The sequence below is a fragment of the Osmerus mordax genome, chromosome 17, assembly GCF_038355195.1.
Source record: "Osmerus mordax isolate fOsmMor3 chromosome 17, fOsmMor3.pri, whole genome shotgun sequence".
NCBI lineage: Eukaryota > Metazoa > Chordata > Actinopteri > Osmeriformes > Osmeridae > Osmerus > Osmerus mordax.
In genome coordinates this window covers 11348375-11362396 of record NC_090066.1, presented here as the reverse complement: position 1 = coordinate 11362396, position 14022 = coordinate 11348375, and the positions used below count along the sequence as shown (strand labels likewise).

Here is a 14022-nt window from a genome sequence, read left to right as displayed (position 1 = left end):
TATACATAATGATCACAGTAACATACATCACCAGCATCACTGTATTGCTTTATAAATGGCCACTCTAATATACAGGGGGGAACCACTGTCCTCAGGCCTCCAGGGAAATCTGTTCCCCTTGTGTTCTCAGTGTAAAAGACTAATGTAAAATATTCTCTAGATTTCCATAAAGAACTCCTTAGATGTTGCGTTCACAAGAATTGGACATAGGCAAGTACAACCCGAAAAATTATGTCTCCGGCTACCACTGTTACCAGGGGAGGCATAACTAAAAGTTAAAAAACATTCTACTTGTACACACACTAAAATGAACCATTACAAAACCTTTTAAAAGGTGTAGAAAAACAACAAAACAAGTATCTGTTAGACTGCTAATGTATTCTTTTTTTATTGGAGGCACATTGAGGGATTGTTTCACATCTCCTCTATTTAGAGTATTCATCTTTGCCGGTCAGACAAAAACGGTCTGTGCAGTCACCATACCCCACCACCCTAACACTTTAGGCCAACATTTCCATTCCACAGCAAGGCAATAACAAATGGTTTTAGTGCTTAGCATTGTCAAGTTTAGTCAGTTCCCATTCATTACACATTTACCCTGCACGTTGCTCATTCAACAGATTTGATCAGTCATTGATTCATTCAGAGAACAAACAAAAAAGGCACAAATCCCTAATACTGTATTAGATTGGTCTAGTTGGAACATAACAATGCCATGTGACAGTAACAACAGCAGTCACAGTAAACTTGGAGACAACAATCACATCTCACATTGATGACATTCATTCATGGCACTTGGGGCTAAAGAAGCAAAGAGTTAAATCCTCAACTCCAAGAAGCAGGTTACTGGTTGATCATAATTATAATAGGTTAAACATGGCTCTAAACTGAATTGGTGCTGGACTCCATGTGAGAAGGGCATTGGGAAGACAGTTATTGGGAACGTCTTCGGTCTTCATTCAGTGCAAAGCAATACTCTTCTCCTCCTCTCCATGTGGTTACAGCAGAAGGGTCTGGTCCCAGCTCAGTCCTGGTAAAGCAGGAAGCCTGAGAAGGTGCTGTACTTCCAGCTGCTGCCATAAATGGCGCCGCGGTGCAGCCTCAGCCACACTTGGTCTCCCTGGTACAGTGGCAGGATGGCGTGGTTGCTCGCAGTCTCGTGGTCCGGCGCCCCATCGTTGGCGTACGCCGACACCATCACCTCTTCGTTGCGCATCAGGTTGATGTAGAGTGGGACGTTGACAGCCAGTTTGAGGATGTGGAAGATGAAGACATATGTGCCGTTGGCCGGGCAGGTGAAGCGCCCCAGCTGGGTGTCAAACATGTCCCCCAGGTTGCTGTGCAGAAGGTCAAACGCAATGGGCTGGTCCAGGGTGCCGGGGGCAAAGTTGACGGTGCGGGCAGAGGTGAAGGCCACACGGAGGGGCTGGGGGAGTGGGTACAATTGCATGGGGAGCAGGGTGTGGCCCTGAGGAGTGACCGGCACCTCCATGGTGGAGACGGAGAGGGAGTCTCCGTGGGCGGAGTCCACCAGAGTGAAGTTGGTCTCCCTGTCAGGGCTGCTCACTTGGGAGGAGTCACTCCATCCTGCTGGAGCAAAGGGGCACCAATTAGAGAACAGTTAGGAAACTTATCAAAAACACAGCCAGTCAGGTTTTCCCTTACATCTCCGTAAGCCAATGGGAAGTCCATGTGGTACCTACCGCTTGAGTTGTGCTTTGTTCCTCCTGGCCCTCCCCCATGCTTGTAGCAATGCTGATACCCACTGTCCTAATGGCAGAAAAATAAAACAAACCAAAACATTTAATAAAAAATACAAAAACACCAGACAAATGGCCAAAAATCGAGACAACCAGGACTTCACTGTACCCCAACAGCAGCTTCACAGTGATCTGGTAAACTGTGCCTTACCCTGGCTCCGTACGGGAAAGGCCCAGCATCCCTGTGGTGAGCATGCGGGATGAAGCCTCCTCTTGGGGAACGCACACCACACCGGTACCAATCAAAGCCACCTGGAGATTGAGAGAGGAGGAGGACAGGGTGAGAGTGAGGAAAGGAAACACATCAGAGGCTATATGGGAAACGTGGGAGAGAAGATTTATGGTAAAGATTCAAAGTCTTCCCTTCAGAATACGATGCTGCTGAGGCAAACAGCAGGACAGGGGAAGGAGGATCTAGGAAGAGGACTGAAGGGAAGGAAGGAGTAAAGGAGGAAAGAAGTTCACAGGAGAAGAGTAGATAGATACCTCGAGGCCCACTTGCAGAGCGGAAGGAGGAGGAGTGTGCCTGCCCTTTGCCACCACGTGCCATACCTCTCGAAGATCCTCTAGTGTAGTATGATTGGCCAGCTAAACCCATGTTGCTCCCTGTTTGGCTGGGAGGCAGGTAGACCTGTCCGCCATTCCCAATGACATACTCAGACTGGTAAGCTGGTGGGAAACAACACAGTGGTTAAACAATGGCATATGAAAGATGGCCAGAAAAGGGAGGGTCCGTAGAATGGAGAGGTGGACGGTTCTACCTGGTGGCAAGAGTTCGTCCTCAGGGAGAGCAAACTCTGGTGGAGTCTGGGTGCTGGCAGTGATGTATTGGAGGCTGCTGGCCTCAGCAAACACACCGGTTTTACAATTGTAGTCCACATCCCCATTGGGAGGCAAAGGGGCATTCACCTTGAATACCTGTACAAACACATCAAATCAACAGATCATTTAACCCTTGTGCTGCCCTCGAGTCCATGACCCAAAGGTTCATAACGAACCATCATTGTGTTTACCCAATTTTACCCAATACGAAAACAAATTAAAAAAAAAATATTTTAACCTTCGCAATGTGGGGGGTCTGAGACAGCCCAACGGTTAAAAGAAAATGATTCACTTTGTTTTTGTATGCGGTAAAGTTGTCGCAATACGACGGTGGGTCACAATGACTGATGGGTCAGAATGACACAAGGGTTAAAAAGGGGGGAGGTTTGGGATTTTAACCAGGAAAATAAAGTATTTCCACAAAAATCTACGATAGTTGTAATAAAAATAATCTGTGAGACAGGGTGGGCTACTGGATGTGCAGACTCCCCGAGTGCATGTTGTAGAAGGGTGCTGGGGGGGCCATGTCGTTAGTGCGTCTGGCGGGGAGAGTGGAGAAGGGCTGAGTTTGAGAGGTCCCAACATTAGAGGGGGACTGCTTTCCCGACTTATGAACAGGTGTCTGGCGAGGAAAGAGAGGGAACATAGACATACACTCAGGAAATGGAAATAAAACACATATCAAGTGGAGGCGAGATAGGACGCCTGGCAGTCATACCGGAGGTCGGGTTTTCTCCTCCAGGGTGGAGAGGGAGGAGCCACACCGATAGAGCAGTGGCGATGGAAACACCTCACAGTCCTGGAGATGCAGGGGTTCCTGGACACGCCATCAACATGGAGCAGGAGGAGACATGACACAGAGGGGGTGGGGGGGTAAAAATGGACAAAACCACATGAACAAACTAAACACAGTCATGTGGGTATGGTCGTTACATCAGCAAGATCTTGAACGTTGAGGTCCAGGTCACAGTCATTCAGAGACTCCTCTCCATTGGTCAGACTGGTTTTGTGCTCTAGAAGTCTTGCAGGCTGCGTAGACTGGAGAAGAGGGAACAAGAACATTAACATGGCGTACACTTCTGAAATGAATCATGCCATTGTGATATAAGGCTTGTTTTTCCAATTGAATGTTAGACCAAGAACCTGAAGGTCTTACATGCAGTGTTTTGAGAAGGACCTCTGCCGGGATGCTCTTTGGATCATTTTGTGCTGTTGAGGGACAGAAAAGATAGTGTCCTGATTAATACAATCTGCTACTTGACCTAATGTCTACAATTGAGTAGATATAAGGGGCTGATTGAACATTAAAAATATATTTTCTGGTACCCAGAGGAGAGGGGGACCTAGAGGCCCTTCTGCCCAGTCTAGTGTGCCCGTTGGTGGGGGAGTTCTCGATCTCCAGGTCAGAGTCCTGGAGGAGATGGAGGATAAAATGTAACAACACTGCCTTCCATGGCCTTGTCCTGTCCTCTTAAAGAGATTTGACGTGTAGAAGTATATTCATCCTGTCACACCTGCAGGAAGCTGAAGGATCCTCGTATCTTGGTCATCAGGTCCTCCAGGTGCTGCTCACGCAGGGTGGGGTTCTTGGGGAGAGCAGGTGGGGAGTTGTAAACCTCTATGAAGGTCTGCTGTGCCAGACAGGAAGAGAAACCCGTCCATACTGTTTCAGTACAGGAAATGGAAAGAAACCTATATCTCGATAAAAGATTGCACTTACAGCTTTGGTACCCGGCTCCCCTTTAGATTTCTTCTTCTTTCTTTGCTGCACAGATAGAAAATATGGAGCTTAAGACAACAACATTCTTGGAACTCTGATTTTAGAGGGTTAAGTTTAAGAAAAACAACTTACTGGTTTAGAAGCTTGTTTCTTGATGGTCACCGGCACTTTGGGGATGAATACTGCAGCCCCTCTCCATGTTTTCTGGATGGCACACTGAAGGGAGACCGGCGTTTCCGAAAACTCCATATCCCATGAGTCCGGAGGTTCCTGTTCCTTTGTTGCCTGGAACCCCACCTTCCAGTTCTGAGTGGGAGAAGTCTTGGGTTCAGGGTCAGACTGGGAATCCTTGATAGAATCTGAGTACGCAAGATATGCGTTAGATATTCTTACCTACCTATTTGAAGAATTACTTTCGTTGAGCTTTGAAAGGGCTGCAAATTAATGTTTATTCAAATGTAAAGTTACACAACTGAACACTTACTAGAGATGCTGTCGGATGCCTTCTTGACCATGGGAGCTTCCATTACTATCAGACTGGTCACAGGAGGAGTTGCGACAAGATCAAAGTACCCACAATGCAACAGCCTGTGGAGCTGCTCCTTCAGTATCTTGTCTAGAAATATTGTAACAGATGTCATAACAGATGTCATGACAGATTACAGAACATCTACTTCTCTTACTAATTTCAGGACATCAGAGACTAGAGGTTTAGCATCTGTGCTGGTGGGTGGAGGTACAGGAGGTGGTCACACTCACAGGTGGAACCAGCCACTGGTTTGTCTCCGCCCTCCATCAGGTCCAGGTAGACTATAGCTGCCCTCTCCATCTGATTCTCCAAACTATGACCCACAGTAGAAAGGTACATCAATTTACTCACAATGCCAAGAGGTGAGAAAAGCGCATTGCATTCATGGGGGAAAAAATGTGAGGATATATAGTGGGTTCAATAAAAAAAAGAACTAAAATCACCTCAATTGTTCATCCCTCTTAACACCCAGCAGTGCGGCGAGATCGAGTAGGCTCTGCAACTCAGGGGCAGGAAGGTGGGGGGCAAGGTTGAGGCCGGATAGGAGGTCGTTCCTGATGTGCTCGTGCTGCAGGCTCAGGAGGAGGTGCCGCACTTGCAGAACGGTGCAAAGCAGTCTCCGATCAGCCTCCACTTTGGCCACCTGCTCCTTCCTCACCGCTTTCCTCTGGGCCCTCAGCAGCTGCAAGTGGATGACAAAGGGCCCAGTTCCAAACCCACATCTTCAGCCTGCATGGTCTAACAAATTTAAGATGGCTCTCTAAATTTGATGTAAATAAATTCAGACATCCCCATCTACGCTCTACCGTAGTGTCTCGTCACTCGCTTGGCAAGGAAAATGTTCCAATGACGTCTATGTAACGGTGACAGAAATGCCCGTGTGTACAGCCTCACCTCATTGAACCTAACAGCGACTTGCCAACCCTTGGAGGCACGCTAGAACCGCAGGATTCCAATTCTAACAGACTGGAATCCACTGAGCCCTCTCAGCCTTAGTTTACAGGCCTCCCTTGAACCATATGAAATGACTAAGAGTTTAGTAGCACACCAGCATAAACCATCATAGACCTACCAATGGAATCTATAGCTTCTAAATTCTACCTAGCCTCCGCCAAACTTAAACGCAGAGGGGACAATGGAAAAGGATGTTGTTTAATAACTTAGAGAATGGCAGGTTTCTCATGTTAATGACCCCTAAACAGGCCCAGGAAGGCTTACATCTTGTGTTAGGCCATCCAAGGTCTTATGCAGCTGCTGTGCAAACGACAGGTTGTGGATTATCTCGTCGTACTTCTCCACTGCGTCCTGTGGAAGACATGCACCAACCATGAGTTACGTCGTCCACACAATTACTGGCATTTGTATGAAAGATACTTTTCTTACGAGTTGGTCTTTATTGAGAGTTTCGCCTTGTTTTAAGCGGTTTAAATAGTCTTCCAGTTTAATCTGTAAACAAAAGATTAAGTTGAACTTTTAAAATTGTTATGCAACTACCGGATTGCTCATAAAAATAGAAACAATCATTCCTAGACCCATCCACCTCCACTTATACATCCATCCAGTCATCTATCCATCCAACCCCTCCTCTCCACCCTACCTTTTTTTTCTCTATGTTGCGGATCTTGTGTTTGAGGCAGATGAGTCCATCCTCTATGTAGCGGTCATAGCCCTGGTAGATGGTGTTGGAGGCCTCCAGGTCCATCTGGAGTGTTTTCAGCCTGCCAGTAGAACCCATCTTGGGGCTACCAGCCTTATGGCTTGCCAGGCCTGCTTTAGAGCATTCTGATGAAGCTGAGACATCCAGGACTGGGGATGGAGACAGCTGCACCATGTTTAGCTCTTTCCTGATAGAGTAGATCAAAATGACACAATATTATCTTTAAGGATGCAGTGACAAGTTCTGGTACGCAGATTATCAAGAAGCGTCTTGGGCTACGGTCAGATGCATGACAGTGCATTTATCGCCAACAGAACACTAGAGGCTATGTTGTGATACTCTTATGAAACCTGACAAAAAACATTTCCATAACCGCACGTTTCACACTGGCAAAACTACTGAGGGATTATTTTCTTATCAACGCAGAGAAACGCTCACAATGTACGCGAGTTTGGCTGCCGACTGATTTTTTCACGCGCAAATAAATTCTAACGATGTGAGCATTTTAAAACATACTAGAACAAACTACGCTCTTTTTCATAATAATTTCCACATTGATGAAACAGGAAACCTACCTCGTGCCTTTGGCTTGTTGTGCGCGATAAAGATTTTGCTAGAGCAAATCCTGAGTGCAGGTGCTTGACATCCAAAATCGAAAGCTAACTGCCCTTTTCCCAGACCGACCTAACGTAATGTTAGATTACACAGGGCAAACCCTAAACCAACTCATACCTTATATACCCTGTTTCCACTCTCAAATGTTCTGGCGGTGGGGGTGCAGAAATGAACGTGACGTCATCTTGCTGGGCATCTGCTGTGGAGAGCGGCGCTGTGCGGCGCGGACGCTGCACCCGTCCACACCTAGTAGCAGCCTGACCCATGTCTTCTCACACCGCACCGCTTTACTAATGATGCAAGAAAAATGACCTTACTTTTTCTAATACAATCAATATCTAGGATATGCGTTTCAGACAACAACAAAAAGTCCACTGGTGTTTATGCTATTAACAGCCGTGGGCCGGAAAAACTAAGCAGCTCAGCTCTATTCATGCCAAGAATCTCTGTATCTGTGTGTGTACAAATTAGAATTGGATTAGTTTCCCACGATCATCTCAAGAACCGGCCATTCTGCAAAGTTCATATTTTGCAGGTGTCCTTTTAATAATCCAACGGAGTGCAATGCCGCGATTGACATTGTTCCGATATGCATTTTGACATTTTCATAAAATAACTCCCCACCAGTTTGGCTTGCTGTCCTCGCTCCGGACTCAGCCATCTTGAGTTGACTGGTCTGCACTAAACTAACTCTCGCGAGCCGAAACGATATGGATTTAGCAATCCGAAAACAGGCATAAATCAGGAACAATAGCCTATTATTTATGTCAGTGCAATACAGAAAATCCAACACTATTTTACTGATAAAATACTGGTTAGGTAACTAAGAGAAAGACGATATATAAAGTGGATGGTTTGTGTTGCTGGAAAGGTTATTCTACATTTGTTGATGTGTAGTGGCTCTGTACTATAGTCACAACGGTTTAGCCTAGAAGGACAACAGGGATTTTATTTTCGTTGCTATATCATCACTTGCTGGACAACCTTTCAATTGGCAATTCACAAATATGTTTTGGTACCCTATAATTCGCTTTTATGACCGATATGGCCAGGTTAGCAGTGCTGACTGCATATAAATCAACTGCTTTCGAAAGGATTTCTTATGGGTTTTCTTTATGGATGAAATGCTGGCTAGCTAACAGAACGACAATATAATGTGGATACTTTCAGTATACTGTGCACTAATACATAATTCATAATTTGAGACTCGTAATTGTTGAAAAATGAAAACCATCGGAGCATTTCAAATAATAATAATAATTAAAAAAACAATGACACACTGTAAGGAAACTTCACATCTGACATTTATTTATCAAGTAAAAATTAGTGTAGAAAAATACAAAATGTCCCTCTAAAATCTGCCCCTTTCTAGACAGACACAGTTCAGTACTTTTTTATCGTACATGCTAATAGCACGACTAAGGAGAAACAAGCACAGTCTACGTCCGCAGTCTCTACCCATCATCTCCGGAGAAAATAAGAGGCCTCAAGTTTGGTTGCATAACACTTCTGAAAAAATATGCATCTAACTCCAAACTTTAATAGGCTACAATCAATACAACTACAGTTTCTGGCAGCAGTTTACATCATCAGCTGGTTGAGGCCCGTCAACTAAATAAGTTTCTCCTGAATACATTTCAACACATAGTTTTAGTAGAGAAAAAAAGACGTGTAAAAAAGGACAAAGTACATTGACAAAATAAATAACAGTAAATATTTGGCAATTAACAAGACTCGTGAGTATATGATATATACATTTAAAGGGAGTCTCAGTTCGTACCCATAACTTATTTCAGACATGCTAGAGAGTAAAAAAAAAGCTAAACTAAAGCTTAAATTCTCCAAAAGCTGCCATCATATAGTGCTAAACAATGTAGAGTGTGGTATATAAACACAACGGAAATGTACTGTACAGAAATGTAGTTGAGGTTTAATTTGTCAGTGTTCATGCAGCTTTGCACACCCTAGCGGTAGGAAATTAAAATAGTTTCTTTCGTAATAGAATAACAAATACAAAAAGTACAGAAAATGTTTTAGCGTGGCTATTAGTAACCTATTTATAAATAAATGACAGTCACTACAGTGAATAATCTACATGGCAAAAGTAGACAATAGATGTTCTATGGCCCCCTGTACATACAGGGTTAGATAGAGTAAACACATTTCCTGTTTGGAAGAGGAAATCAGCATAAATAAGCAGAGCCAGCTCCAGCTCCTCCTATATCTATTATTGGCAATGACAGCTGTGGGACACAGTACAATCAGAGGAACATATTTTGTGAATTAATCATTAAGTGTTTTCTTTTCCTTTAATCACCTATATACAAACATATATATTCAAACTTTACAGTATCTTACTTGAATGGATTGATCTAAGTTAAACTGTGTTATACCAAGAGACAACATGCAGTTTTCATGCAAACAGAATAGAAACAGACCCACAGAGAACTGGTGGGTCAGAACCACAAGTTCTGATTCCTGTTTGGTGTAGGGGGGCCGTGATAACAAATCAAGATGATCCATGGATGGAGATAGGAAGCTCCTGAAAGAGCAGGTCTAAAGACCGTTGATGATTTTAGCTTATTAAGGTTTGTGTGAGAATGGGAGATGCTCCTAGACCAGACTTTAAGAGAACACAACTAGCAAAGGACACAAGGAGGGGGGGGCTTTGTGTGCTGTGAATGTGCTTTGTGAATACACATTTAACAAGTTAATACGATAAGATTCCTTAGTTTTCCCATTAACACTCTATATTCTCACAACACATGTACAGGAAACGGTGTGTTCCCTCCACAGACACAAACACAGGGCAGACGTGACACTGGGCACATTAAAGCTGCCATGACAGTGAGAACTAGAATAAACGGTTTTGAAATGCATTATGCTTTTCCCAACCCTCCCCCCCCTCCTCCTTGAGGCTATGTCATTATGTGTTACTAAACAAAAGCTCAGGGTCTTTTTGGTTTCACCCATCCGGTAGCACTCAGGATTCAAAAACAATGAAGAAAAATAAAAGACGTAGCGAGTGTGTGTATGGACCTGGGAGAGGACAAGTCAGGCAGTGGAAGGCTGTTCTCTAGGCTATGGCTCAATCCTAGATGTAAAAGGTACAGTTCTAGAGGTCTTAGTTTGTGCATGCAGCTTTAGTGGCATCAAGCATTGGATATATTGGATAGTGGCTATTAAGAGGGTCAGGTACATTAAGTTAAACAGGCAGAGATGGAACAAATAGCTTATTTCTGGTAGAGAACAATAAATAACAAAAAAAAATGGAATAATACAGTTCCAGTAGGTCTTGATTAGAAAACAAGGCCATGAAGACAGCCTTATTTGGAGCTCATGCAGGTATCAGAGAAACGCAGACTTTCACGTGAATTTTTTGTCTCTTTGCCAGTGACAATGTTGTCATCACCACTACCCTGCCCCCAGCTCCCCCCCTCTCCCTCTTTTTCCACCGGGGGGGGATGGGGGGCTGTCAGGCAGCTGGGTAATCGCTGCCTTATCTCCTCTACCCTGCCCGTCCTCCTCCTCCTCCTCCTCCTCGCGCTCTTGTTTTTTCTGGCAGCAGGGCTTGTAGAGGTGGGGGTCTATCAGGACCTCCCCGTAGCGGCCCTTGTAGATAATGCCACAGCACACCTTCCGTCTGCAACAAGGGGATGAACATGGTCAACTAAACACTTGTGTCCAAACAACTAAATACACCAAGGGAGTCAAAATACTAAGAACCACGAAAACAGGGTTTTTGAGTTGAGCATGGGAAACTGCAATATCCAAGATGGAACAGGTAGAGATTAAACTACGTAGGAGTTAATCTCAGGTACAGTTAGACTAGGCGTCACCTTTTCCAGTAGGTCAGGTCCAGGAAGGAGAAGACAGGAGAGCAGGCGGAGTCAGGCGAGAGTTCGCTGTCTGAGCCCTCATCCGATTGGTTGCTGTAGGTGGGAGACTGGGCCGGCGAGGCACTGGAGGTGGTGCTGTGAGCATCCGAGTCTGTGGGGTGGGGCAAACCGTGACAACCACCAATGAGAAGCCTACTTGGGTAGATAAAAAAGCGTAACTTAAGACAAATGACAGAAATGTGCCGATCTGCAGGTAACAACTAAAGACTGTGCTGCTTCAGGGTGCTTAGCTGAAGGCAGTGTCTGCCCTGACAGTTGCTCCTTACTGTGTCTCTTCAGCTCGCTCTGCACTCGGCTGATCTGGCTTGGCCTCACCTTCTTCATTTGCCTGAATTTCACATTGGTCTTGACGCTAGGGCCGCCCTTGGCGTCGACGACCTGAAACAAAGCACAGCAGGGTTGGGGGGGGGGGGGTTGGTGATCTAAGTGTGATGTTACCCGTTTCCACAGTAACAGGCACCTGCTCATGAACCCTTTTACGTTGTCCTGTTGAACTCCTTACAACATGGATATTTGATGGTGTGTTTAGTGCCCTGTTCTGTAGCAGGTCCTTACATGGTTCCAGTTCTTCTTGGAACCTGCCGGAAGCTTCTTCCATCTTTTCACCAGGAGGACGCAGGCATTGCAGATCTCCCCACACCGCACCTCTCCCAGCCTACGACAGACAGCGGAAAAAGGAGGGAGAAACAATAGAGGGACTTTTAAGCACAAAATAAAAAGTGCAGAAGCGAGAGCAGGAGTGGAAGTCTAGCATTCGCGTATGTGAGATTGACACGCTGAAAACCCTGACCTATTATTAATATCTCTCCTCTGGGGGTGACTATTAACTATTCTCAGCCTCCCCTCTCCTCATGCTGACTCACGTCGTTGGTAACCATGGCAGTGGACAACAGCGCAAGCTAGGCAGCGTGGAGACAGACACATGCAATGTGAAAGTGGACTCGGTGGATGGAACGGTGGATGAATGCAGTCCTCTCGACAGAGGAAGTCCATGCAAGCTCACTGCATATCCAAAGCCTCACCCACCCCTCTAGGTTACAGAGGGGGCTGACACCTACGTCGATAGCAGTGGACAACTCACCGAAAGCAGCTCTGGAAGTCCCCCTCGTAGCGCTGGCTGTCGGTGAAGCGAGAGCTGGAGGACTTGGCCCGACATATGCAGCAGCCGTCTGTACTCCTGTACATCTTCGGCTTGTGGAAGCCAAACATCTAGACGTGAGACAGGAACACACAATGATATAATCAAATAGTCTGCTTTCTGGTGACTGACAATTTCAATCTGATTCACTGTGAAAATAAACTATGGTGTAAAGGGGGATAATTGTAGATAGCTCTGTGGAAAGCTTTGACCAATGAAATGAATACTTAAATGGGAGCCTTGAATAGAAAATTATAGTGTCTCTCTCATGGTGTCCCTATGAAGGACATTGGTGCAAATTCAAAGATTGTCTGAGCTGATTGATAGATTATGGTGCTGCCATTTTAAAGTTAATCTGTTAATTCTGTGTTTTTCCATAGGGCGGTGATGGAATTATACTGTGAGCAAAAGCATGTATGTTATGTGCACAACAGCGTCACAGGCTTTTGAGACTAGCCCCTTTTGCCTGGCTTGACTCAGACATAAAAGAGCGGGGAACTGGGTTATACGTCACAGCGTTAGTGGGATGGGAACAGCACGGCCTGGAGATGTTACCGACGATGTTACGTAACCGTGGTCCTGATGCAAGAGAAACCATGTGGTCGGTATGGAAGATTTGCGGCATTATCGACGACTTGTTTATTTTTCACAGTAATATGATTGTTGATTAAAACAATAGAGAATTAACCTATTCTATTATGAGCTCTGGATAAGAGCGTCTGCTAAATGACTAAATGTATTATTTTCATAATAAATGGGGCGATGTAGACTCATCAAAAGAGGCAGGAAAGCATGGGCTACTTAACTTGTTGGATTTTGCATCCTAGAATAACGATAGGCTACAAACACCGGTTTTTCGAGTGTTTGTCTTCAAGATTCACGGTTGTGGAGTGCTGGGGGCTCGTCTCCGGAGATAGAAGGAAGACTCCGGCATCTAGCCTATCGTCAACAAGAATTCGCCGCAATTTTGTCAGAACCCTTGTTAAACCTCATACAGGCATTTTGATTTAGCCTACTCACCTCGTTTAGCAATTAGCAATTTTGCCCGAGGCTTTCAGTCGATTCAATTTCGGAAACCAAAATCGAATCAAACTATGCAAAACCCAATCATATCTAGAGCTGCCTGCCAAATGAAAAAAGTCCACCCTAAGGGAACTAGTCGGTCAAACATTTCACTGCTAAAGACTACTGCAGTTGACATGTCCCTCAATGCTTTGAAGCAGATCACACACACACGTCAAATTCCTACTCTGAAATATTACATTCGTCTTTTACGGCTCAGTCCAGGTAGCTTTTAACTTTGTCGAGCCAATATGCACGACTTTACGCACTGCCGACGAAGGCTCACCATCTAGTTAATTTCAGTAAACATTCCGAACAACACGGTTTAAAAAATACAAAATTCCACTTTAAAAAATGGCTTTAAAAGACTCCCGTCCCAAGAAATGAAAGCACTGTCACTGTGCAGACAGACACCCAACACCGAGGTTAACAAGCGGACGTTTAAACAGTGTCGTTACAAAAGACATTCCAATGAACAGGTAATAGTAGGCCTTTATATGACGCTATGGACATCTAACTAGAAACGAAAGTAACGAAAGTTACATATGCAATGAAGGACGTGCAAGGTGTTGACTAAACAAACGGTTTTCGTAGGCTTTTAAAGTTATAAAAAATACTAAAATAGTCTAACTTCCAATCATCAGTGTAGAGATTGACATCGAGACAGTTTAAATTCCGCGTATTGCAGTTTTATTCTTACCTTTTGTTATTCACAAATGTGGTTATTGACTTGAAAGGCTGAGTTCGTCGTAGGCAGTAAATCTCATTTAACAACACCGTCGACACACTATTGAGATGTTACCAGTCGTAGTCTACTTCC

At 44.8% G+C, this 14022-nt stretch overlaps 2 protein-coding genes across 2 annotated transcripts; both read right to left on the bottom strand.

Moving 5' to 3' along the window:
* Positions 1–346: 346 nt before the first annotated feature.
* caprin2 (caprin family member 2) lies at positions 347–7154 on the bottom strand. Its single transcript, XM_067254508.1, has 20 exons — positions 7064–7154; positions 6429–6675; positions 6215–6277; positions 6050–6136; positions 5275–5513; positions 5062–5144; positions 4787–4918; positions 4435–4661; positions 4303–4347; positions 4097–4213; positions 3909–3993; positions 3739–3791; positions 3516–3620; positions 3301–3399; positions 3074–3204; positions 2522–2679; positions 2247–2429; positions 1912–2012; positions 1704–1770; positions 347–1587 (listed from the first exon to the last, which is right to left on the bottom strand). The coding sequence occupies exons 2-20, from the start codon at positions 6660–6662 to the stop codon at positions 1025–1027; spliced, it is 2772 nt and encodes a 923-aa protein (XP_067110609.1). The 5' UTR covers positions 6663–6675; positions 7064–7154; the 3' UTR covers positions 347–1024.
* Positions 7155–8389: 1235 nt separating this feature from the next.
* On the bottom strand, positions 8390–14013 carry LOC136960069 (SIN3-HDAC complex-associated factor-like). Its single transcript, XM_067254398.1, is given in 7 exon segments — positions 8390–10658; positions 10660–10746; positions 10943–11093; positions 11269–11380; positions 11558–11657; positions 12084–12211; positions 13903–14013. Coding segments are annotated over 6 exon segments (807 nt in total). The 5' UTR covers positions 13903–14013; the 3' UTR covers positions 8390–10429.
* Positions 14014–14022: the final 9 nt, after the last annotated feature.